Source organism: Sugiyamaella lignohabitans, chromosome A (assembly GCF_001640025.1).
Source record: "Sugiyamaella lignohabitans strain CBS 10342 chromosome A, complete sequence".
In the NCBI taxonomy this organism is placed as follows: Eukaryota; Fungi; Ascomycota; class Dipodascomycetes; order Dipodascales; family Trichomonascaceae; genus Sugiyamaella; species Sugiyamaella lignohabitans.
In genome coordinates this window covers 2,235,619-2,259,791 of record NC_031672.1, presented here as the reverse complement: position 1 = coordinate 2,259,791, position 24,173 = coordinate 2,235,619, and the positions used below count along the sequence as shown (strand labels likewise).

Sequence of the window (24,173 nt, the reverse complement as noted above, 5' to 3'; positions counted from 1 at the left end):
CATTTGAACCCTTCTGTCAAATAATTACTTACTGGAATCTTCCTATTCCAATGGATAAAGTTTGAAAAAGAATCGTTCTCCTTCTTGCATATAAACTTTAAGCCCTGCATATTAATATTGATCTACGAAAATTTCATGCTAGAAATCTCAGATTCCTGACATCGACCTGTGAAATAATGGCCAACTCCAGGTGAGTACACTTTCTTTATTGTATAGGGAAAATGTCATCTCCGGTGGATCTTTTTAATCATTTTACTAACAAAGTCACAGGTTCGAGTATGTCAAAGGCTTTGAGCGCGAGAATCACCTGCTCCCTGAGACCTGGATTGTCATCCGTGTGGATGGCAGAGGCTTTCATTTGTAAGTGTTCTCTATTTATTTTGGTCCCGTATTTTCTGATGATGATCATGTCTATGGAATATGTTCTGGATACTCCAGCTTTTTCTCTTTGCTCGATTGGTATCTTTAGCAGCTACTTCAGATCATATCTACAGTTTTTGGCATAGACACAGGACCCTCTCCGTTTCGATTTTTGTCCCTAATGGGGTTTTGTCGATTAGAGTCTAGTGTCAAGAGACAGAGATACATCAATACATATCTAACACCGAGCCAGATTCTCAGCCAAGTACGAATTCAAGAAGCCAAATGACAGGAGAGCTCTGGATGTCATGAACGGTGCTGCTAAAGCTGTCATGACTGCTCTCCCTGATATATTTATTGCATACGGAGACAGTGACGAGTACTCATTTGTGCTAGATAAAGACTGTCAATTATTTGAGAGACGTGAAAGCAAACTTGTATCCACTGTTGTCAGCACTTTTACTGCTCACTACATAAGCTTATGGGACGAGTTTTTCCCAGGACGCAAACTGGAACTTAATCATCTGCCTACTTTTGACGGTCGTGCCGTGGTATATCCATCCAAGACCATTGTCAGGGACTACTTAGCATGGCGACAAGCCGACTGCCATATCAACAACCTCTACAACACAACATTCTGGACACTGGTCCAAGATGGAGGTCTGACAACGAAAGAAGCTGAAGAAAAACTAAAAGGCACTCTATCAAGCGATAAAAATGAGATTCTGTTCAGCCAGTTCGGAATTAATTACAATAAAGAGCCCGAAATATTCAAAAAAGGGACAGTGATTGTGCGTGAGTACGAAACCCCCAACACAGACGGCCCATCTCCCGTCTCCACACCCACCCCAACACAGCCATCAACTCCCCCAGCACCATTGACACAGAGACAACTCCAACGACGGCTGAAAAAGAAGTCGAAGGCCACTATTTCGACCCTGCATACAGACATCATTGGCGACGATTTCTGGAACAAACGGCCCTATCTCCTGGAATAACTGTCAGGCTACATGCCTCCGGCGGCTGGGGCTGCGCCCCAGACCCCGCTGCTCCTCTCGCTTCGCTCGAGTCGTTCCGTCTCCGGTCCCTTATCTCCTGCGAAGCAGGAGCAACCAGGGTCTGGGGCGGAGCCCCAGCCGCCGGAGGCACACTCCGACCCCCGAATGCATGCTAGATTCTGATTATAAGAAATGTTTAGGATTTGTATTATATCTAATTTTTTTGTTTTATTTATCTGACTGCTTATCGGCATGCTCCACCGTTCCTGCAGTTCGGTCGGTTCAGCCCCACAGATTGCTATCGCGGGGGCTGATGCTGCACTTCACCATTGTCCCTTTGCCACGAGATCCAGAGTCGGTTTTTGAATTGCGCGAATTGAGACTGAGATTTTTTGATTTTCCTACTTTCTGAATTGATATTGTTCAGTGGATTTGAGAGTTGTAAACTGATTTTGTTTGGATTAGCAACGGAGAAGATTTTTAGAGACTGCTGCTGGTTCGAGCATTGTCAGCAAACAACATAAACTGTACCACTGAGATATTGAATAGAAGAAACTGGTTAGAAGAATTCTGGTTGTTATATTGGAATAATCTGTTCTGATTGGGTGCAACAAAGCAACGAATCAATAAGTAGAAGATACTGAAACAAACGATAAAAGATAGAAAAAGGGTGGGGTAATGTCTGACTTCACAAACGTCACTTGGGACTCAGCAGATGCTGATGAAGCAGCGGCGAGTGAATCTTCTCACAATGCCGCTGGACCATCGAGTGCATATAACGACGATACATTTCATCCTACAGATACGGATTATGTGTCGAATGGTGATGAAGGTGGAATCGGGTCTAGTTCTGAAGCAGGTCCATCTTCATCATCCCATCTCTTTGCATCTACCAAATCCGATATTTATTTCAATTGTTTAGTGAATGATCCTCAGAAAGAACAAGACGGCCAGAACGCCTATATCACATACTGTGTGTCCACAGAAACCAATAGTCCTAGTTTCCAGAATGCCACGGCAAGGGTGCGACGACGGTTTTCAGACTTTGTGTATTTGTATAACACACTGCTGAACCAGTACCCGGCAGTGGCTGTACCTCCTCTACCAGACAAATCTCGATTAGAGTATATTAAAGGAGACAGATTTGCTAGTGAATTCACCCTTAAAAGAGCAACTTCATTAACTCGCTTTCTCTCCAGAGTCACTCACCATCCTCTGCTTAAGAAGTCTAGATCTCTTTACACTTTTCTTGAGAGTGATGATTGGAACGCCTATAAAAAGCATAAAGGCGGTTCAAGGTTATCTAGTGCCAGTGGCGGTGGTACTGACTTGGTCAACCCAAATACTGCTCCTGAAGTGGTTTCTGTCCTTGATGGTATCTCTGATACCTTCCTAAATGCATTCGCCAAAGTCAACAACCAGTCTCAAGAGCTCATAGAAGTCAAAGAAAGAGCTGACAAACTCGATGATAACCTTGGTGCGATTATCAAGACGTTTTCTCGAGTTGTTCGCCGCCAGTCAGATCTCGTTCATGATTTAGACGAGTTTTCTCAGCAGATGAAGAAGCTGTCCACTTTAGAACCACAGTTGGGACGGGAATTTCAAGAATTCGCTAGAGGTGTTGAGTACTTTTCGCAAAATGCCAATATTCTTCGCGAACAAGTCGATAACGATTATATTGTGTCGTTACGGGACATGGAGAACTATGTAGCATCCATCAAGGGCCTTATTCGAGCGCGTGACCAGAAACAATTAGACTTCGAGGGTCTTTCAGACTATCTCACTAAAGCCGAATCTGATAGGAATACACTACTTTCTGGTGGAGGTAGCAATTTCCTACGTAACAAGGTCGAGGACTTGCGAGGAATCAATCATGAAGTCGCTCGTAAAGAGCGACTCAATAAACTGGAATCGAAGATTAAAGATCTTCAACAAGAAGTGTCTGGCGCTAAAATCACCTCGGAAAAGTTCGAGGAGGTTACTCTTAACGAAGTCGCCATCTTTGAAAGCATTAAATCGCTCGAAATGAAAGACACTCTTGCTGGCCTTGCTGACGGACACATCGAGTTCTATCAGAACATGATCAAGGAATGGTCCTCCATCGCCAAAACCATCGGTGCCCAACCTGATGCCTAACGATCCTCTACCTATCTATCTAGCTATATATTTTTATGATTAATTAATTACTGGACTGTGGTCTGCCTCCGGCGGCTGGGGCTCCGCCCCAGACCCCGTTGCTACTCGAGAGAAGCGAGAGTAGACCAAATCCAGGGGAATAAAAAAATTCTGGTCTATTCATCTTATCATTATCGTTACAAATAAATTACATGCTCAATGCTGGCGGGTGAAGGTATTGATTACAATCGTTCATATTTTCACTGCATATGTCTCTGGAAGCTCTATGCCCTTGACTTCGATGGACATTTTCCGTTTCTTGGGGTGTAGATCGTACTCCTCGCTCAGCTCTGAGTCGTCGTCTTCGTCTGGCTGTGCTATCGCACTGTCTTGTGACGCACTGAGTGAAGCTCGATAGATGAATAACTGGTCTTCACCATATAGCTCAATAAACTCTTCTTCTGATGCAATGTACTTCGAGTAATCAAGAGGCATAAACTCTGTCTTGAGCTCTCTACTTTTCTTCGTTTTTGGCACTGGAGCCTTTTCATTCTCTTGGATATAGAACCTCCTCAGAAGCATAATCGCTTCCTCCCTATAAAACCCTGGATAGCACTTGTATGGCCGCTCGACTGCTGGACTATTCTTGTTAGTTGGAGTTCACTCTGTCAAATGAGATCTCCTGCGAAGCAGGAGCAACCAGGGTCTGGGGCGGAGCCCCAGCCGCCGGAGGCACATGAAAAACTTACTCAGAATTTACTTGGAGTACGCTTCCACAACCTCCAAATCGATCGTTAGCACATCCAAAATAAACAGTTCGGATTTTGAGCTGGCGGAGCGCTGATGCGCACATTACACAGGGCTCCACGGTTACGTAGAGATCTGTTTCTTCAAAAACTTCAGGAGGATACTGTTTAAGAATAGTCTCCACCCCTAAAAACTCCGCATGCCTATGACCACAGAGAGATCTATTAGTATCGTTCATGCCTTTGGCAATAACTGTTCCTTTGTAGACATAAACGCATCCCACTGGAACTTCGTCTGCCTCGAATGCTAGCTCGGCCTGGGATCTGTTAGTATCTTCTCCAACATTTTCTAATCAAGTCAGAGTTTCTATGAGTCAGTACTAACCATTTCCAAGGCATATTTCATGAATTTATGATGGATCGTGCTCATTTTGGCTGGAGCTGGGCAATTTGTGTCTTCCGGATCGAATTTTTCAGCAATATCTTATCTATGCACGATAATATTGATTCACACGGCGCTATCAACAGTGATTCGAGTTGGGGTACAGAGTTAGCAGCTTTTATAATATAAACCCGGTTGTTCTCTATGGTTTTTAAACTTTTATTTTATAAACTGGTTTTGAGAGCCATGTCTGATTTCAACAGATTTTTATCCTATATTTTCTAGTGGTTCTTGCGATACTGACTCGTTTGTTTCAGGATTAATAGTAGTAATCATACGTAAATGCGCTTGGGCGGCTACCGATTAACACTCAGTATGCAAATGACATGTCACTTCAGATTGAATCTCAAGTTATATAGTCCAGGGATGAAACACACTTTCCTCTTCAATTAAAATGAGGCTATTCCGTGTGGACACAGCTTATTTTGTTGTCACTGTGATAGCAGGACTAATTGCATATGTGAACGCAAATGATGTTCAGAGCGGGAATGTTCAAAACCATGTGCATGCTGTTGCTAATGTCGAACCTATAAATGCTGAACCTGAGATTGAGATTGCCACTACGGAAAATGAACAAAATAATTTGGTATTTCAGGAAGCAGATGACAATAGCCAAGGATTCTCTGACCATGAAATTGAATTAGATTCTGATGAATCTGAGGTTTTCGTTGGGGAGGCAATTGATAGTGACTATGTTCATAGCATTAATAATGAGCATGTGATCGTTGAGGACAATTATGATTATACTGATAGTGGTGAAGAATTTCAAAAATATGATGAACATGTTGGTGATGTTGAGCAGGCTCACGTAACGGATATCAAAGATTCATCTTCTTCAATTGTCGAAACAGGGGCTGAAACCACGAGCGTAAACGCAGCCGATGCAGCAAAAGGCAATTTACTATTTTCGGAAGCCATGGCTATCTTGGATTCAATTCAGCAGCTATTATCTGATTCAAAGGCTACGGTAACACCATCTCTTCCATCGCATGCAATTCTGACTTCTTCTAACATGCCCTTGCCACTAAGAGCACGGTCTGGTCCAGCTCAAATTAGACGATATCTCGTACAAAAATTGCGGCACCCGAAAGAGTTGATTAAAAAATCAATAACCAACCTGCTGGGTCCATCTCTTCAAGAACAAACTGATTATGAAATCGATCTCGAAAACAGAAATCACGAAATTTCAGAAAAGCTATCTGAAGCAATAAGCTTACTAGAAGAATCAGCCCAGGTTGGTTCGGCCGACGGTTTATATATGTTGGCTGATATGCATTTCTATGGAAATTATACTTGTGAAAGAGACTTCCCCAAGGCAATTGAGTACTACGAGCAATTAGCGGATCGTGGTAACTCTACTGCTCAGTTCATGATTGGTCTTGCCTACTCTACCGGCTTGTTTAATACGGTACCTGTGGATCAAGCCAAGGCTTCATTGTATTATACATTTGCAGCATATGGAGGAGATGTCAGAGCTAAGATGGCCATGGGATTTCGTCACCTAGCAGCTATTGCTGGACCTACCAACTATGAGGCGGCATACGGATTTTATAGGTCTGCTGCTGAGAAGAGTTTAGATTATTACTTGAACAGTGGTGTTCCTGCAACTCTAGGCAAACGTCATTTGGGCCATAACTCGTTTATTATTGCTGACGAGTTTTACGGCGGTATTTTTGGTCAAGGTGCTAGTGATACCTCCTCTGGTAGTGGATTAGCTAGGTTTAATAGGAACCAGTTGTATGGTTTAGGACCAATTGAAGGTATTTTAGAATTTGACGAATTTGTATCTGATGAGTCATTAATTGTTCAATTTGCACTGGCAGCTCTATTTTACGAGGGTGGCATATACTCAGAACCCGATTATAAAAGAGCCGTTGGTCATGCGCTACGAGGCGCGGGTCAAGTCTGGGACATTAACAGCTCAAGTGTGGAGCCTATCCGAGGAGCTACTGCAAAACTTGACAAAGATTCGATGCATTTTGCTACAAGGTGTGCTGGGTTCTTGGGCCAACGGTATCTTCGAGGTGAAGGTGTGGCTCAGAATACCACCAAAGCGCTGGAGTGGTTTCGAAGAGGAGTTGCCAATGGTGATGCGATCTCGCATGACGGCCTTGGGCTTATGTTTTTATACGGAGTAGAAGTACCAAGAGATGTTGACCAAGCTTTGGAACATTTGAAGATAGCTGCTGCTAAGAACCTTCCTGGAGCTCAAATGAACCTAGCACGTATTTACAGAGCTCGAGGTGACAAGGTTAGCGAAATGGAGTTTGTTACAAACGCTGCCAACGCAAATCATCTAGAGGCTTTGTTTATTTACTCTGACCATCTTATTTCAAGCCAAAAGCATGCCGAAAAAGATGACGGCAGCGGAAGAGGTATTACATATGAAGAATCAGTGCTCTTGTTGAAGCAGCTAACTGAAAGAGTTGAAGATTACCATTCTCCTCTCAGGTGGGCCCAGAAAATGTATAGGGAAGGAGACACTGTGTCAGCACTGTTGGGATTTCTTATTGCTGCTGAACAGGGATACGAATCTGCTCAGGTCAATGTGGCATATATTCTAGACGAGTCTCCTGGTTATATCGACATGACAAATGGCAGTGCTGGTGTGAAAAGCATATTTCCTAACTCTTCGTTGACGAGTCTTATTTACTGGACTCGAGCATCCAAGCAAGTAAATACTGATGCCCAGGTCAAAATGGGTGACTATTATTTGAAAGGAATTGGTACAACTGCTAATCCCGAAAAGGCAGCTGCTTGTTATAGCGCTGCGTCAGATCGAGGTAATGGAATGGCCAGCTGGAATCTGGGATGGATGTATGAGAATGGTATTGGCCACGAAAACGACTACCACCTAGCGAAACGATATTACGACCATGCTTTAGTATCTTCACCAGAAGCGTATTTACCTGTAAAGCTATCACTATTGCAGCTGCATCTAAAAGCATATTGGAACACCTTGACTGGTGGGAAAATACGAGACATTATCCCCGAGGCGAAGCCAAAGCTGTCATTCAAAGAACAATGGGACCAGTTCTGGGTGAGATGGAAAGAGATGGAGTTCAAGATCTGGAACGAATACGCTGAAGAAGCGGGCGAGTTCAATATCTCTAACCTCGACTGGATAGATGCAGAGGGTGATTTGGTGGATTCTCTTGTAATTGTAGGTTTCTTTTCTGCTATAATTTTGTTCTTATGGTGGAAGCAAAGGCGAGATGAAGCAGCTCGACAACAGCGAGCTCCAGATCAACCACAAGCCCGTCAGCCTGAACCCGAACCAGTGCCTCGTCCAGCTACAGAGAATCATAGGGATGATGCTGGTGGTCACCCAGAGAACGAACCTGTTCTGAACAGAAGATTTGGTGCTAACCTTGGTCGACCAAACGGGGAACCCAACCCGTTCACTCTCCCAAACATATGAGAATAGCATAGCAAGCATTAGCATTTATGTAAACAATTTATTTATTGCCACCGCTCGACTAATGTTTCTCCATCATAGACCATTGTGTCTTTAAGCACACGGGTCGCAATGTCTTCTAAATATCCTCTTGAAAACTGGTTTTTTCCTCTACTGCTTAATGGTCATGAGAGCCAGAAGCTGCCTCCGGCGGCTGGGGCTCCGCCCCAGACCCTGGTTGCTCCTGCTTCGCAGGAGACTCTCACAGTCAGTGCTGTTGGCAAGCATGCATTGGCTTGACGACAAATTCCGACATTGAATTGCCTATTCACTAGAACATAGTAGTAGTGGGTCAACAAGTGGCCATAGCTCATCTATTCAGTCATTTACTTCACTAGGTTATGGGTGGAGTTCAGTTTATCTGATCAATGTTTTTTTTAATATTTCCTGTACACGATATCAACGCCATGTTTTTTTATTGAAATATAGACTGGAATTGCATATCAATACCGGGTAACCCAACTTTTAAACCTGATAAGTTGTATGAATACTAAAACAACGCTATGACCGTATAGCACTTCATAAAAAAAAGAAAAAGGTTGGATAAGCTTACCCAAAAGGAAATAAAACTAAAAAAAAGGGAACAGTTCATCATGCCACATTCACGGAAGTGACGGCTTAAATTTCACGCCATAATATTTATGGTTGTTACCCGGCATTATTGTTTGAATTATTATCCTTACAATTCGGTGACCACTCCAATTGTTTTTAATTTTTTTTTTACTTTTTTCCCTTTCCCTTGGACAAATCCAGCTGTATTTTAAGATGCTACAGTCTAATAACAAAAAATTAGATAAAAAGTCTCAATGTCTGGATATTTGTCCGGTACATTTTTTTATTATTGCATGAATCAACCTGTACGTGGGCTGGAAATGCTATCAACGCTACGTAGCGTTGTGAATATCACCATAAGGAGAATATTTCTGGTTTAATGGTTTTCCTGGCTTTTCATTTCTTACTCGGGTATATTCTATCCAGGGCCATCTTAACTGCTATATCACGGAACCAACTTATATCAGGATTGTAACAAGTATCCTACGTCCTAAGCTAATAGTGTTACCCGGACTATTTCCTAGTGGTAGAAACCGGCCAGTTTATCACTCGATATTATATTAAGCTAAATATCTGGTACCAGTAGTCAAGGAAGGAGATATTGGATATGTCCGTTCGGAGATTCAATTTGCCAAATGTATTGGATTTGATATTCCATTTCAGCAGTAGTTAGGATATACCCGCATTGCATGCTGATTGATTGATATTCACTTGTTTGTATAGGAATAAACCAGCGACACAGTTACATTTTAGTATCATTTTATTAATATTTTCATTTGTTTGCTTTGAATTAAAAGAATTATCCTGAAAAACTCGCACTTTCAGAAGGTAAACGTTGTATGTCATCATTTAAAGTACTAACGATGTGATTACAGTTTGCATTGCATAATTAAACAGCAACCTATATGGAGGGCAAAAATATTAGGTTGAGGGTATTATAAATCGGAAAAGTTGGCTGTGAACGAGTGGGCTGTTATTAGGTAGGATGATTCTAGGTAGCAGTAACTCTGCAGCGCAAGCTACAGTTACTGGCCCGATCAGCATTTAAGCTACTCGGCATCCCCCCGAAGAACTTGAAGATAGTATTAATTCTGGTTTTTTTTTTCACAAATTTTTTTGCCTATTCAACAAAAGATTTGAAAATTAACTCATAGGAAGTTTCTCTCAGTATCCGTCAGCAATTTCTCATCTCACACGAGAATCAGGTCTAGACTCGGTAGACCGGCTGCTTATCATTGTTTTCCATGCAGGGCCTACTACAGCAGACCCTTCCGCTGCATGCAAGCAAGGGTTGCTGCATGTAGTACAGACTCGGAACCCTTGCTTCTAATCGAAGCAAGAACATGTATCGCTAAGCAAAACAAGCAACATGTAGGAAATTATAAAAGCAGCCATTGACACCTAGCTACTTTTATTCTGTTTTTATTTTGTTACTGTACGAACTGTAATAACGATTATTATCTCTCTGTGAAGCATCAACAACAAATAACTCTCTGTCAACTAACAAACAATTAATAATGTCGCAAACTTATACTCTCAACAATGGAACGAAAATCCCTAGTATTGGATTTGGTGTTTGGAAAACACCTCCAAATATCACTGATACGGTAGTAGAACTGGCCCTGGGTTTCGGATACAGACACATTGACACTGCAAAGGCATATGAGAACGAGAAAGAGGCAGCAGATGCAATTGCAAAGTTCCTCAAGGAGAATAAGGATGTCTCTAGAGAGGATATTTTCTATACGACCAAGATTTTTACTGATGACTTCGGCCATGAAAAGACCAAAAAGGCTATAGAGAAAGCGCTGGAGGCCGCATCATCTATTGGCTACATTGATCTCTTATTGCTACATGCACCTGAACGACCAGCTACAGCCCGTCTAGGAGCATATAAGGCACTCCAAGAGGCTGTGGAAGAAGGAAAAGTCAAGAATATCGGTGTTTCCAACTACGGAGTATCCCATCTTAAGGAGCTGTTTGAATGGCCGGAATTTAAAATCAAACCTGTGGTCAATCAAATCCAGATCAACCCATGGTTGCAACATAACGACATTGTTGACTACTGTGCGAAAAACGATATTTTAATCGAGTCGTATTCCCCTCTACTTCGAGGAGACGGGCTCAATAAACCCGAGTTGGTGGACCTGGCTAAGAAATACAAAGTTGACAGTGCACAAATCCTGATCCGCTGGAATCTCCAAAAGGGATATCTTCCTTTACCAAAATCAGCCACTGCCTCTCGTATAAAGAGCAACTTTACAGCTTATGATTTCGAGCTGTCGCAGGAAGACGTGGACACCCTGGGTGACAAAAATGCCTACGAGCTCGCTGAGGGCACCGCCTGGGACCCGACCAAGTGGGATTAGTCAACAACCTATCTAGACTTATTTATCTAACTAACCTCTAATAAACTTTAAACAAACCCAGTCCTCTTATCGAACTCTGCAGCCGGAGTCCGTATTCTTTCGGTCTCGTAATCTAATCTGAGATTAAACACTAGCCAAGCTAAAAAAAGCCGTTGCATGTCTCGCATCATGCAGGTCCCGAGCGATCATTCCAACGGCTGTCTGCGCCTCCGGCGGCTGGGGCTCCGCCCCAGACCCCGCTGCTCCTCTCGCTGCGCTCGAGTCGTTCCGTCGACGGTCCCGGAATCTCCTGCGAAGCAGGAGCCACGGGGTCTGGGGCAGAGCCCCAGCCGCCGGAGGCACTGACCCCCCTAGAAGATTCAAAATGATCACGTGACCGTCTTTTTTTTTTTCCCGCTAGTGATTTTCCATGCAGATGCAGCAAGGGTCAGGAGTTGAGTCAGGAAATTATTTTTTTTGGTTCTGAAACAACTTCGGGATATTCGTGATTTGAGTGATTTATGCACAATATGGTCCCAGGTTTATGAGATTGGAGAAAGCGGTATTTATATTGTATAGCCTAGAGGTATTGGAGACTTTCTTTCGTTTTGCAGTATAAATAGAGCCTCGGTCCACCCCGTCTCACGGTCATTATTCACCCCATCAGCCAGCTGACTCACACTTCGTTAGGAAGATTCAGATAAAAGAATTATAGAAACAGCCAGAAAACTGAATATGGACTCGACAGTTCGATCCGGCAGTGGGCTTGAACCCATTAGATTAATACCTGAGCTGAATAATCAGCCAGGGAGCACAGCATCAAACGTTCCAGTTGATCCAGAGAATTCCATTTCAACTGGTACTACCACGGCCACATCCACAACCATATCCACATCGTCTACAACATCGTTGGCAAATGCTGTTAAAGACGTTAAAGAAGAGGTTGGCGACCCGATTTCCGATATCATCTGTGGTTCGCTAGCAGGTGCTACAGGCAAACTTATAGAGTATCCATTTGATACAGTCAAGGTACGATTACAGAGTCAGCCAGTGGATTCTCAACACACTCAGTTTCGAGGACCTTTAGACTGTTTTCGCAAGAGTATACAGTCAGAAGGTATTCGAGGACTATATCGAGGCATTTCGTCTCCTATTGTAGGAGCAGCTGCTGAGAACGCAGCGCTCTTTTTTGCATACAACATACTTCAAAATTTCATTAAGGACAATAACATTCAACTCAGCACCTCCTCGGCTTCTCTCGTCTGTGGAGCAGGAAGTGGAGTATTTGCATCGTTCATTCTCACCCCTATAGAGCTCGTCAAGTGTCGAATCCAAGTCCAGATGATGCAGCAGACCGGGCCTCGAGTGGGTGCTTTCAAAACCATCCTTTCTATTTATAAAGCAGACGGTATTCGAGGATTCTGGCGAGGTCAAACCGGAACCCTGATTCGTGAATCTGGTGGCTCGGCAGCCTGGTTTGGCGCCTATGAATACGTCAGTGCGCTTATGAAAACAGTTCGAGGCAAAGAAGCCGCTGCTGCCAGCAACAACACTGATTCGATGCTGGCTGGAGCTGCTGCCGGTATCTCGTACAATCTGTCACTATTCCCTGCTGACACCATTAAATCCCGCATGCAAACCGAACAAATTCTCAACACCACCACCACCACAAACGCAGTAAACAGTACCTCCAAGGGCTTTTTTGCTACCGGAGCCACTATCTACCGCCAAGGAGGTATCTCCGCTCTGTACCGGGGCTGTGGCATCACCCTTGCACGAGCAGCACCCTCCAGCGCCGTCATCTTTCTTGTCTACGAGAATCTCAAGGGATTCAAAAATAAATATTTATAGACTTGTACACCATGCCACGCTGCCTCCGGCGGCTGGGGCTCCGCCCCAGACCCCGCTGCTCCTCTCGCTTCGCTCGAGTCGGGCGTCGGGAATCCAGAACCGACTCTGCTCCACGGTCCAAGCGCTCGCGAAGCGAGCACAACCAGGTCTGGGCGGAGCCCAGCCGCCGGAGGCACACCCACCCCCAAAGACACGAGAGAAGGTCATTATTATTAAATACATATATGCAACAAAGGAGGTCGTTAGGCAGTGCCGGGCTGCTGCTGCTTCTTCTTTTTGGGCTTGTCTTCGATTTGCTCGACCTTGACTTCGTCAAGACCCTTTTCTTCTAGCAGCTCTTGCACGTACTCCTCGACCTCGTCGGCAACGTCTCCTTGGATGATGATCTCGTCTCTTCCGTCAGGTGTTTTCGTCACACTGGCTCCTGTTGCGAACTTCGAGGCAAATGTCTTGGCCAGCTTCTTCAGATCAATGCCGAATACTTCTAAACCGGTAATGGAGACGACGTGCTTTCTCTTTGATCTCTCAATTCGCTTGATAGTCACTTTAGTAGCCATCTTTTTCTGCAGCTCTCTTTCGGCTTTAGCTTCTTCTTTGGCCTGTTGTTTTTGTATTTTACGTTCGATTTCTTCTTGTTTCTCAAGAGAAAGTCCAGAAGTCGCCTGTTCCAGCGACTCTACTGAATACAGCTTCTGGTACATGTCGGGATGTTCCTTCTCAAGCCATTCTCTGCATCTCTTGGCAACACCGCCAAATTCACAGTACTCGGGTGGAAAGCTACACACTCCACAATACACAATCGTACTCATTTTTTTTTCAGTATCAATCTTTTAATCAACCCACACTAATATAGTACTGGCGTTGATGCTGCTCACTGAGTATCTGATATCTGATGTTCGTGAAGATATTCAGAGTAGACGTAGGGCTGAAATTTTCACTGAAAAACCTCTTTACAGCACTTGGCGGGCCAGTTTCACACAGCCACAACTCATTCTATGTCCATTCTATGCCTTTAAATCATACTACTTCCCTTCTCACCTCATCATTATAATACAGTGAGCAAAAATAAGCTAAAATTGACCGCGGGATCCAGGAAAAATACCGGTACCAGCCTACCATCACGTGATGCGGATCAACCGCAGACTGCTTTCAGAGCATAAATAAATATTTCGACCTGACGATCTTCAACATCGAGTTCGAAAAACAAATCCGACACCCTCTGAAACTTGCTATACACAGACTTGCAATGTCGCGGTTCGAATTATACTCCCCCGAGGGGCTCAGAGTGGGTAAGTAGATACCTGAAGTGGCCATAATGCCTCCGGCGGCTGGGGCTCTGCCCCAGACCCCGTGGCTCCTGCTTCGCAGGAGATGACTGGGACCGTCGACGAAACGACTCGAGCGAAGCGAGAGGAGCAGTGGGGTCTGGGGCGCAGCTCCAGCCGCCGGAGGCACACCCATCCATAAAGATTCTAACGCAATTGGCAGACGGAAGACGGTGGAACGAGCTGCGACAGTTCTCGTGCGGGTTGAACACCCACGCCAACAGTTCCGATGGGTCGTCGTTTGTCGAGGTTGGTGAGACCAAAGTGATCTGTCTCGTTCAAGGACCGAAGGAGCCAGAGCTTAGAAGTCATATGAATTTGGATTCGACCTTTTTGTCGGTGAATATCTCAGTGTCTCCATTCAGTACAGTGGACCGTAAGAAACGGCCACGTAATGATAGAAGAATCCAGGAATGTGCCATGTCTATTCAACGGACGTTTCAAGAGGCTATTATGGGTCATTTACATTCTCGGACCGAGATTGTGATCTCGCTTCATGTTCTGGCACAAGACGGCGGGTTCTTTGCTGCGTGTATAAATGCCACCAGTTTAGCATTGATAGATGCTGGTGTTCCCATGTACGACTATGTCAGCGCATGTTCGACTGCTTTATACGACTCAATCAGTCCTCTTCTGGACCCTAACAATGCCGAAGAGTCAGATCTGCCTTTCCTCACTGTAGCCACTATCGGCAAGACCGAAAAAGTATCTATGCTTCTCCTCGAAAGCAAAGTACCACTCGACCGTCTAGAATCGCTCATTGCTGTCACTATCTCGGGCTGTCATTCCCTTCGCGACCAAATGGACCGTCAAGTCCGCAAGCACGGCCACTTACGCATCACCAAACGCTCCGAATAGCTCCTGTACTACTTTTTTTATTCTGCTAATGACCTCGCTAATGACTACAGACGCTTGTGACTGGGCCACTGCCTCCGGCGTCTGGGGCTCCGTCCCCAGACCCCCGTGACTCCTCCTTCACAGGAGTTGGTTTGGGTCGTGGAATGCCTCCGGCGGCTGGGGCTGCGCCCCAGACCCCGTGGCTCCTGCTCCGCAGGAGTTGGCTGGGACCGCCGGCAAAAACGACTCGAGTGAAGCGAGAGGAGCAGTGGGGTCTGGGGCGCAGCCCCAGCCGCCGGAGGCATGCCAGGGTCCCGGACCCTTGCACGGCTGAAAATTTTTTTTCGCCGATCCATTTATGAACATGCGAGAGGGATATGGTTCATGAGACAAGATATTTTGCTGGTGGTGAGATGTCGTTTGAGTCGCTGGGTGTGTCGAAATGGCTGGTGGAGGCGCTGAATGTGATGGCTATCCATTCGCCGTCCGCTATTCAGAGTGCCTGTATTCCTGCTATATTAGACGGACGTGACTGTATTGGAGGAGCCAAGACTGGTTCGGGTAAGACTATCGCTTTTGCTGCTCCGATGTTGACGAAATGGTCTTTGGATCCGTTTGGGATTTGTGGTCTTATTTTGACACCCACAAGGGAACTGGCTATTCAGATCGCTGAACAGTTTGCTGCTCTGGGTGCAAACATGAACGTGCGAACTGCCGTGATTGTGGGTGGTGTAGATATGGTGAACCAGACTCTCGAGCTTCAAAGAAGACCTCATTTTGTTATTGCTACGCCTGGTAGACTGGCAGATCATATTAAAAGTAGTGGTCCTGAAGCCATGAATGGATTGAAAAGAGTTCAATATCTTGTTCTCGATGAAGCTGATAGATTGCTGAGTAGCAGTTTTGCAGAGGACTTGGAGGAATGTATTAATATCCTTCCTCCTCCTGAGAAACGCCAGACATTACTATTCACTGCTACTATCACAGATGCTGTGAGATCGCTTCAGGATGCTCCAGTTAAGCCTGGTAAGAAGCGACCATTTATGCATGAAGTAGTTACTGATGATGCAGTGGCTATTCCCGCTTCTCTGTCACAGTCATTCCTTTTAGTTCCCTCTTATGTCAAAGAGGCTTATTTATTCAGCATTCTCACTCATGAAGATAACAAAAACAAATCGGCTATTGTTTTTGTTAATAGAACCAAAACGGCAGAACTGTTGCGACGAGTGCTGCAAAGCTTAGAAGTGCGAGCCACCTCTTTACATTCGCAAATGCCACAATCCGAACGAATCAATGCTCTTGGTAGATTCCGAGCTGAAGCTGCACGAGTTCTTGTAGCCACTGATGTTGCTGGTAGAGGTCTGGATATTCCAGTGGTAGAAATGGTCATTAACTTTGACATTCCTGCTGATGCTGACGACTATGTTCACCGAGTAGGTCGTACCGCTCGTGCTGGTAGAGCTGGTGAGAGTATATCTCTCGTCACAGAACGTGATGTGAGTCGTATTGAGAACATCGAGAAACGAGTCGGCAGTAAAATGGACAAGTACGAGAAGGTCACCGATACCCAAGTCATCGAGACATCTCTCAAGAAAATCTCCACTGCCAAGCGTGAAGCTGGCATGGACATGGACAAAGAGAACTTTGGAGAACGAAAACGTATTCAGAAAGAGAAGAAAGCCTCATTCGTGTCCAAACGCTCGCAACGAAAGCATATGTAATTTTTTAATTTATTTTTTGCACTCTACTCAGTACCTCCTGCGAAGCAGGAGCAACGGGGTCTGGGGCAGCGCCCCAGCCGCCGGAGGCAAATGCTCATTTCCCAAGAAACCATCAGCTGCTCGAATTACCTGCCCGTTCGGAGCGACCCTTATGAAGACCTTGGTAGTAGCCGGCCCAGTACCAGGCCATAACGAGCTCACGAACCGATGGCGGCAGTCCGTCAAATGGATTGGGTGTGGACCCGTCTCCAGAGACTGCTTCAATGGTCTGTTGTTGGTGTTCTTGGGGTTGTGTGGCATTGAGTTCAGGTTGTGGGACAGCAGCAGGCACCTCTGATATGGCCACTTCCTGGTCCTCAACTTTTCCTTCCAGACCAGATTCATCCTCTTGATTCTTTGCTTCATCCTGTGAGTCCTGATCCATCTTCGACTCTTTATCACCATCTCCACCTGCCCTTGCTCGGGCTTCTTCTGTCTCTAGACTGTGGTATTTCTGCGCCAGTTAGTCTTCTTTCCTCACAATTTCGACACTGTAAACCTACCTTGTACTCATTGTACAGACTGTCCCACGATCGGACCAGTTTCGAGTCATCCCAGGCGTCTTTATCCCCGATATCGATCTCGGACATTGACGACACCCTTTCAACATGAAACCGTGAACCTTGACTTGCTTCACGACATCTGTGCACAGCCGTGCATCCAGGGGCCTGCCTCCGGCGGCTGGGGCTCTGCCCCAGACCCCGTGGCTCCTGCTTCGCAGGAGATGGCTGGGACCGTCGACGGAACGACTCGAGCGAAGCGAGAGAAGCAGCGGGGTCTGGGGCGGAGCCCCAGCCGCCGGAGGCACCTGCCCCCCTCCGGAGGAATGTAGGTAAAATGAAAATGCAATTGAAATCTATAAATGTGTTTTTAGAAGCCCTTTTTCTTCTGTTTGGTGATGTGGGCTTGGAGGACTTTTTGTTTGTCGCGAAGACTGCGTTTTGCTTTGCCTTGGACGTCTTTTTTGTGGATCATCATCATGAAATTCTTCTTACGGGCCTTGTCCTTGTTGGTAGTACTGTGTGCCTTTTGAAGATGTTTGCTCTTCTTGGATCCGAATTCTCGGTCTTCTTTGCCTTCTCTGGCAGCAGCAATCTTCTCTTCACGCAGTTGCTTGAATTTCATGGGTCCAACAAGCGTGCTGGCTTCGACCTGGTCCTCGTTTCGCAGACCGCGGTGCTTACCCATAGCTTTCTCAACACCAGCAGCAAGCTTGAGTTCGTCGATTTTGGCAAAGTCGGCAGGGGTTAAAACAGTGGTAGATGCTAGTTTCATGAATGCGTCGGCGTCAGCAGCAGCATTGACGGCAGTAGCCTCGTCCAGTTTCGATTTCTTGGCATCGGGCTTTTTCTCACCGTCCTCGTCTTCTGAATCAGAGATCTCGTACTCTTGGTCACTCTCAACTTGAATCCAGCCATCATCCGACTCGTCGTCAGACTCTTCTTCTTCATCAGTGGCAACCTCCCATCCATCATTGCCGTCTTCATTGGCATTCTCGTCGATTCCTTGTTCTTCACGCCATTTTCTGAACAGCTCAAGACCCTCAATACCGTTGACAGTACCACTCTCAACACCAAACTTGGGTCCGGCAGTAGCAGCATCTCCATCCTTTAATGCCATGGCAGCTACCTTGCCTCTGTCTCTGGTATGAAGCATCGAGGGGTCGATTTCTCGGTACAAACCAACCAAACCTCTGGCGGCCATCATTACAGGCTTGGATTTAGATCCCTTGTACTCAATAAGATCGTGGAGCAGTGTCTTGTCAATAGCAAGAGGTGCTCGACTAAGGATCTCTCGGATCGTATTGATACCAGCAGCAGCAACTTCAGCGGCAACACCATCACTTACAAATTCATCAGCCACTTTACGGATAACAGGACTAATCACATCTGGTGGAACCAAGTCGTGCGAAGCCTGTGCAGCAGCAGCCATGATCTGAGTGACGTCCTGTTGCTTGGGCGTTAGGTACTTGAGGAAAAAAGAGTATAATCCAAGAACTGTCAGTTTGTGTACACCCACTAGTCGTGAAATAAGGTTCATGAAGATGATTTTCTGTTCTAACTTGAGTCTAGATCCGCCACGGGACAAGTGCACGGAGAATAAATTATCGGCAAATCCTTGAGGATCTCGTAATAAATGAATAGCAGAGAAGTTGAGATAGGTAGCACTGTGATGAGCTTGACCCTTCTTCTTGACTGCCTTGAGTGCCTGTTCCAGTTTCTTACCACGCTTACTCGTCTTCTTATTGATAGACATCTTGTGACGTAGAGCAGTCATGTCGACAGAGTCGTCTTCGTCGTCCGACTGTTGTGCCTCTTCTCTTTCCTTATCAGCACCCAAGAAAAACTTCGCTGCCGAAATAGATACCTTGATATTCGAGTGTTGGGCCGCTTGGGTCATGATTTCAACTGTTCGTGAATCGTCCCAGATACCTCTTCTCCATAACTCTCGAGTGATCTTGGTAGCCCATAGACCGTTGGACTCGGCATCTGTCAACAGATTAAACAGTAAAGCCTGTACACTTCTATTGACTTTTTGATTCTTAGCACCTTGGTTGACGCTTTTGATTAGAGTAATGATAGATGAATATACTTGGGATCGTAATTGTTTCGAGTCTGTCGAGACAAGAATAGGAAATAGATTTTGAATAAGAGCTTCTGAAGTAATAACACCTTTGTTACGCAACATTGTAAGACTCTGAACGATTTTCTCTCTCAAATCAGATGGCAACTCATGATGGCGTTGAGCCAGAATCTGGAAAAGAGTATCTGGAAAAGTCTTAGTCTCTTCAGGAAAGCATGTACACATTTGAGACACAAATCCGATAAGATCTGAAAACTCTTCAGATCCTTGTTCAGCTCCAGTATTCTCCAGAAAGATGTCTCGAAGTGATTCATAGTGTCTATATTGAAGTAAAAACTCTTCTTTGTATGAAGGAGGGTCTCTTCTAATCAAATTTTGCAGCAAAGCAATGTTGGTTGGCAGCAAAGCTGCTCTCTTTCGTTTCACCATTTTCTTCTGTTCTATAAGACCTTCAAAATCTGTTACTCAGACACTGACAGTTGATATAACCGTTAGAAACAAGTGTTAATGTGTGAGTGACTACTGTGGAAGTTGAGGTCGACCGTCTGAATATTTCAGTGCAGGTGAATTTCAGTCCGTATCTGCCAGTTTGGGAAGAAAAAAATTCTGCGTTAAAGTTGCATGCAGATGATCTAGTACATGGCAAGTGATCTCCTGTAGATCAGGGTGCTGTCAACGGTTGCTGTCAGCAGCTACAACTTACAACTCTGCAAGAAAAGCAAGTGGTCTATGGGGTTTGAATTAATTTAAATAGCTAGATTATCCCATAAATATAGATTTCATACCTTAATCTTAACTATTTTGAGGATTTAGACACCAAGTGAAAACGAGATAGATATGATGCGGCTATTAAAATTTCACCCTAAATAGGTCTACTGATCTGTTGATTTTAGCTGCATTATTTGAACAATTAGTGTGGTAGATTTTGTTAATTCGCAAATTCATCTTTTTGAATCGTTTGCTTCACTGTATTAGTTGTTCTCCAAGCTTTCGTCAAGTTGGCTTTCATTCTTAGATCCCGTACTAGCATCCTTTCAAGGGCATTTTCGACGGTTGGTAGCATGGCTTCACCCAGTCCAAGTATCAGTGATACTCCTACACCAGGACCAGTATCTGAATCAGAAGCACCAGAAAATGTTCTATTAAAAACTAGGCGAAATAGAAGTCGAAGTAATAGTTCATCATCTGTTACCAGCAGTACTAATAGTGCCAAACAGCTACGTGATGGCCGTAAACGTGATGAGGGTGGATTCCGAATCAAGAGACAGCAAATTGAATCACAAAGCCCTATTGGCAAAGGCGCCGTGGTATCTATTAATGACGAAGTAGCTCAAGGTGCACAATATATTATCGATGGTCCATTACGTCGCGTTCCACCGTATTACTTCACATACTTGACATACTGCAAACTGCGATGGAGAGACCGTCTGTTGTACGATATATTTGTAACCGAATTCCGGGATAGGGACAAGGACTATTATGTAAGTTGTGGTGGATCTAATACCAATTGGATTGTGTGTTATTTCTCTTACTAACTCTGACAGAGACAAGCTATAGAGAGTGGACAAGTATACGTTAACAACCAGATTGCTACTATGGCTACAGTGGTTCGTAATGGAGACCTGATCTCTCACCGTACACACAAACACGAGCAACCTGTGACCTCGAGACCCATTGGCATTGTTCACGAAGATGATCAACTTATCGTTATTGACAAGCCCTCTGGAATTCCCGTAAGTAACAACCTAACAACCTATTGTGGTCTCGACAGTCTAGGCTTCCCAGCGTCTGAAGTCACTGTTGTCGACAGTTTGTGCAATATTTTTGCCAATAATTCGCAATACTAGGGTTGTCATATAATTCCCTCAAGGTATATCTCAACAGCGGGACAGGTTCCACTAACTCAGATAAGGTTCATCCCACAGGACGATTTAGGTTTAACTCTGTAATTATGGTCCTTAAACATGAGCACGGCAAGATTGCTCATCGTAAGTTTTATCTGATCTCAAATTGTACTCGTCCTGTGTAGACTCTAACATATCCAGCTTGTAATCGTCTTGATAGATTGACATCAGGACTCATGTTTTTAGCCAAGAATGCCAAGGGTGCTGACCAGATGGGTGCACAACTACGAGGACGAGAGGTTCGAAAAGAATATCTGGCTAGAGTAGTTGGCGAGTTCCCTCTAGGTGAAATCACCTGTAATGAACCCCTGCTAACAGTGGATCCCAAAGTTGCCTTAAACATGGTGGTAAAAGACGGCACTGGCAAAGAAGCTACAACTATATTTAACAGAATTAGCTACGATGGTCAAACGAGTATTGTACGATGCCGTCCTTTGACTGGCCGAACTCACCAGATCAGAGTTCATCTCCAGTATCTGGGACATCCTATTGCCAACGATCCATTATATTCGAATGTAAATGTTTGGGGACCGGATCTCGGTAAATCAGGTTCTGGTGACCCACTGGTAATTGCTGCAAAACTAAATGAAATTGGTAAAACCACTGTTGCTGAGACATATATCCATCCAAAGAATCAATCCAATGGCGAAGGTGAAATGCTCACTGGTGAGAATTGCTCAGTCTGTGCTACTGCCCTCTACACAGACCCAGGTCCTAACGATCTTGATCTTTGGTTGCATGCCCTTAAATACTACTCTATCGATGAAAGCAATCCATGGAGTTACGAAACTCCTATTCCCTATTGGGTCAATGAGGTTCATTTGCCATTCATGAAAATGGCACTTGAAGAGGCCAAGAAATGCGAACCTACAGAAACTGCGTTTTCTGTTGGTGCGGTGCTTGTCAAGGATGGAAAAGTCCTTGAAACTGGCTACTCCCGCGAGCTTCCTGGAAATACGCATGCTGAACAATGTGCACTCGAAAAATACTATGCTAAGCACGGAACGACTGATGTACCTGCAGGAACAGTTATCTACACAACTATGGAACCTTGTTCTGAGCGTCTCAGTGGGAACCTTCCTTGCGTGGACCGTATTTTGAAGACGTCCATCAAGACCGTATTTGTTGGTGTAGTAGAACCTGACACGTTTGTCAAGAAAAACACAGGCTTAGCCAAACTGACTGAGAAGAAAATCGAGTACATTCCTATCACTGGTATCGAAGAGGAGGCCATCAAGGCTGCCACGAAGGGTCACCCTCCCGTTCCAACTGCATAACCGTCTCTCTGTCTCACGTCTAACTGGCAAGTCTACTCAGTGCTACCTCTGATAGTGCAATTTACATATATATATACGACTATGTGCATTTCAACATTGACTATTAGGTATTTTTATAAACCGTTGTGCTGCCAGCATCTGATATGGACCAATGCCCTTTAAAGGGTAGACTATCCAGGTTCCAGAGTCTGGGGCCGAGCTACAAGCCTTCTAATATATTTGCATATTTGCTATGGTACTTATAATATTCAACAGAATGCTCACCATATAGAGAAGTAGCAATCGTTCCTCTAATCGAGCTGTGGCTATTTTCATCTACGGTCAAGTAGAAATGCACGTTAATGTCGGCTATTCTATAACGATGTTCGGACATTAAACAATAAAAATATACCGGCAAGGCAGTTGATTCGGTGTCGCTGCGGTAGCTGCCTTAATTTCTAAAACTGGGACGGTTTCCTAAAGTTTTAATGAAATTCCAGTTGACCTAATGTCAATGTTCTGTATATGCTTAATGACTTGATTTGCAATTATTGCACTTGTTGGAATATTCAGTCATCTATATTCTAGACCCATTGAAAGCCCAAAAACGTCGTGGACACTTCAATGCTAGCCAGAGACCTGGTTGAAGCCTCTACTATTAAGCAGTACATCGAAAATGCTCGTAGAAGACAAGCAGAAAGTATTATACAGAAAGAGCCAATTCCACCTTACTGAAGAGGTCGATCTCTGAGTTCCCATTGGACACTTAACTACAAGTCACCGCCATCCTTCTAGGGCTAGAAATAACGGTTTAGAACTTGTATTATATGAAAACTTGGTTTGAAATTAGAGTTTTGACGAGTTAACAAGAAGAGGCGGGAGAGGTGCCAGGATTCTCGCTCAAGTTCAAGTAGTACATCCATGGCAGATCCTCTGCACCATCAAAATAAGCCCATGTCGAGTCAATTACATCCATGCCAAATCCTCTGCACCATAGAAAAGGCCCATGTTGAGTCATCCACATCCATGCCAGATCCTCTGCCCCATCAGATATTAGTCGGGCGAGCCCATCTCGAGTCTGTTACATTCATGCCGAGGTGCCTGGATTGTCGCACATGTGCCTCTTTCCGTCTCCCTTCATTAATTAGGTTAGGATTCTTGTGAATATCAGGACCATTCGTGCCGAAGTGCTTATGATTAATACAGCAGAACACACCTCAGGGACGTGAAAGACTCCTGGCTACTACCGCTCATAAAACGGCCATTTGCTTCCTTAGTTTTGACACAATTGTGAGCCAACCGTACATCACCCACACTATTACTCTTCTACAATAAGGAAACTGTTTCCCTATTTGCGAGAGTATAGAAAATCATGCCTATGAGCTTGATACTGACAGGCAGTAGTCAGACTTCTTCTATCTAGGGAAAAGGATTCTTTGATTAAACTGGAGGATCCAGAGAAATATAGTTGAATAGTAAACAAATAGAGTAATATTAAAACAAGAGCAGAGAGTACATGGAGACAACAAGTTAATAAAAAGCATGGACAGTTGCTGCGATTAATAATACAAATTCTTACCAGAGGATCTAACAGATGGTGAGAGGTAATGCAGAATAGTGGATGATGCAAACTCTCATT

At 44.6% G+C, this 24,173-nt stretch overlaps 13 protein-coding genes across 13 annotated transcripts; 9 read left to right on the top strand and 4 right to left on the bottom strand.

The window, feature by feature from the left end:
- Window positions 1–668: 668 nt before the first annotated feature.
- On the top strand, window positions 669–1,358 carry THG1 (Thg1p; the record flags this gene model as incomplete). The annotated part of the gene is made up of 1 exon (XM_018882669.1): window positions 669–1,358. The coding sequence occupies one exon, from the start codon at window positions 669–671 to the stop codon at window positions 1,356–1,358; it is 690 nt and encodes a 229-aa protein (XP_018734934.1).
- A 678-nt stretch (window positions 1,359–2,036) lies between these two features.
- SNX4 (Snx4p) lies at window positions 2,037–3,494 on the top strand (the record flags this gene model as incomplete). Its single annotated transcript, XM_018882668.1, has 1 exon — window positions 2,037–3,494. One exon carries the CDS (start codon window positions 2,037–2,039, stop codon window positions 3,492–3,494), a length of 1,458 nt encoding a protein of 485 aa, XP_018734933.1.
- A 231-nt stretch (window positions 3,495–3,725) lies between these two features.
- TAD2 (Tad2p) lies at window positions 3,726–4,055 on the bottom strand (the record flags this gene model as incomplete). The annotated part of the gene is made up of 1 exon (XM_018882667.1): window positions 3,726–4,055. One exon carries the CDS (start codon window positions 4,053–4,055, stop codon window positions 3,726–3,728), a length of 330 nt encoding a protein of 109 aa, XP_018734932.1.
- Window positions 4,056–5,055: 1,000 nt separating this feature from the next.
- On the top strand, window positions 5,056–8,082 carry HRD3 (ubiquitin ligase complex subunit HRD3; the record flags this gene model as incomplete). Its single annotated transcript, XM_018882665.1, has 1 exon — window positions 5,056–8,082. One exon carries the CDS (start codon window positions 5,056–5,058, stop codon window positions 8,080–8,082), a length of 3,027 nt encoding a protein of 1,008 aa, XP_018734931.1.
- Window positions 8,083–10,187: 2,105 nt separating this feature from the next.
- Window positions 10,188–11,039, top strand: AWJ20_708 (aldo-keto reductase superfamily protein; the record flags this gene model as incomplete). The annotated part of the gene is made up of 1 exon (XM_018882664.1): window positions 10,188–11,039. One exon carries the CDS (start codon window positions 10,188–10,190, stop codon window positions 11,037–11,039), a length of 852 nt encoding a protein of 283 aa, XP_018734930.1.
- Window positions 11,040–11,753: 714 nt separating this feature from the next.
- ORT1 (Ort1p) lies at window positions 11,754–12,869 on the top strand (the record flags this gene model as incomplete). Its single annotated transcript, XM_018882663.1, has 1 exon — window positions 11,754–12,869. One exon carries the CDS (start codon window positions 11,754–11,756, stop codon window positions 12,867–12,869), a length of 1,116 nt encoding a protein of 371 aa, XP_018734929.1.
- Window positions 12,870–13,111: 242 nt separating this feature from the next.
- On the bottom strand, window positions 13,112–13,678 carry TMA22 (Tma22p; the record flags this gene model as incomplete). The annotated part of the gene is made up of 1 exon (XM_018882662.1): window positions 13,112–13,678. The coding sequence occupies one exon, from the start codon at window positions 13,676–13,678 to the stop codon at window positions 13,112–13,114; it is 567 nt and encodes a 188-aa protein (XP_018734928.1).
- An 828-nt stretch (window positions 13,679–14,506) lies between these two features.
- Window positions 14,507–15,052, top strand: SKI6 (Ski6p; the record flags this gene model as incomplete). The annotated part of the gene is made up of 1 exon (XM_018882661.1): window positions 14,507–15,052. The coding sequence occupies one exon, from the start codon at window positions 14,507–14,509 to the stop codon at window positions 15,050–15,052; it is 546 nt and encodes a 181-aa protein (XP_018734927.1).
- Window positions 15,053–15,408: 356 nt separating this feature from the next.
- On the top strand, window positions 15,409–16,752 carry DBP8 (ATP-dependent RNA helicase DBP8; the record flags this gene model as incomplete). Its single annotated transcript, XM_018882660.1, has 1 exon — window positions 15,409–16,752. One exon carries the CDS (start codon window positions 15,409–15,411, stop codon window positions 16,750–16,752), a length of 1,344 nt encoding a protein of 447 aa, XP_018734926.1.
- Window positions 16,753–16,864: 112 nt separating this feature from the next.
- Window positions 16,865–17,176, bottom strand: AWJ20_703 (uncharacterized protein; the record flags this gene model as incomplete). The annotated part of the gene is made up of 1 exon (XM_018882659.1): window positions 16,865–17,176. The coding sequence occupies one exon, from the start codon at window positions 17,174–17,176 to the stop codon at window positions 16,865–16,867; it is 312 nt and encodes a 103-aa protein (XP_018734925.1).
- Window positions 17,177–17,661: 485 nt separating this feature from the next.
- SDA1 (Sda1p) lies at window positions 17,662–19,803 on the bottom strand (the record flags this gene model as incomplete). The annotated part of the gene is made up of 1 exon (XM_018882658.1): window positions 17,662–19,803. One exon carries the CDS (start codon window positions 19,801–19,803, stop codon window positions 17,662–17,664), a length of 2,142 nt encoding a protein of 713 aa, XP_018734924.1.
- A 632-nt stretch (window positions 19,804–20,435) lies between these two features.
- On the top strand, window positions 20,436–20,909 carry PUS9 (pseudouridine synthase PUS9; the record flags this gene model as incomplete). The annotated part of the gene is made up of 1 exon (XM_018882657.1): window positions 20,436–20,909. One exon carries the CDS (start codon window positions 20,436–20,438, stop codon window positions 20,907–20,909), a length of 474 nt encoding a protein of 157 aa, XP_018734923.1.
- A 545-nt stretch (window positions 20,910–21,454) lies between these two features.
- RIB2 (bifunctional DRAP deaminase/tRNA pseudouridine synthase RIB2) lies at window positions 21,455–22,555 on the top strand (the record flags this gene model as incomplete). The annotated part of the gene is made up of 1 exon (XM_018882656.1): window positions 21,455–22,555. The coding sequence occupies one exon, from the start codon at window positions 21,455–21,457 to the stop codon at window positions 22,553–22,555; it is 1,101 nt and encodes a 366-aa protein (XP_018734922.1).
- Window positions 22,556–24,173: the final 1,618 nt, after the last annotated feature.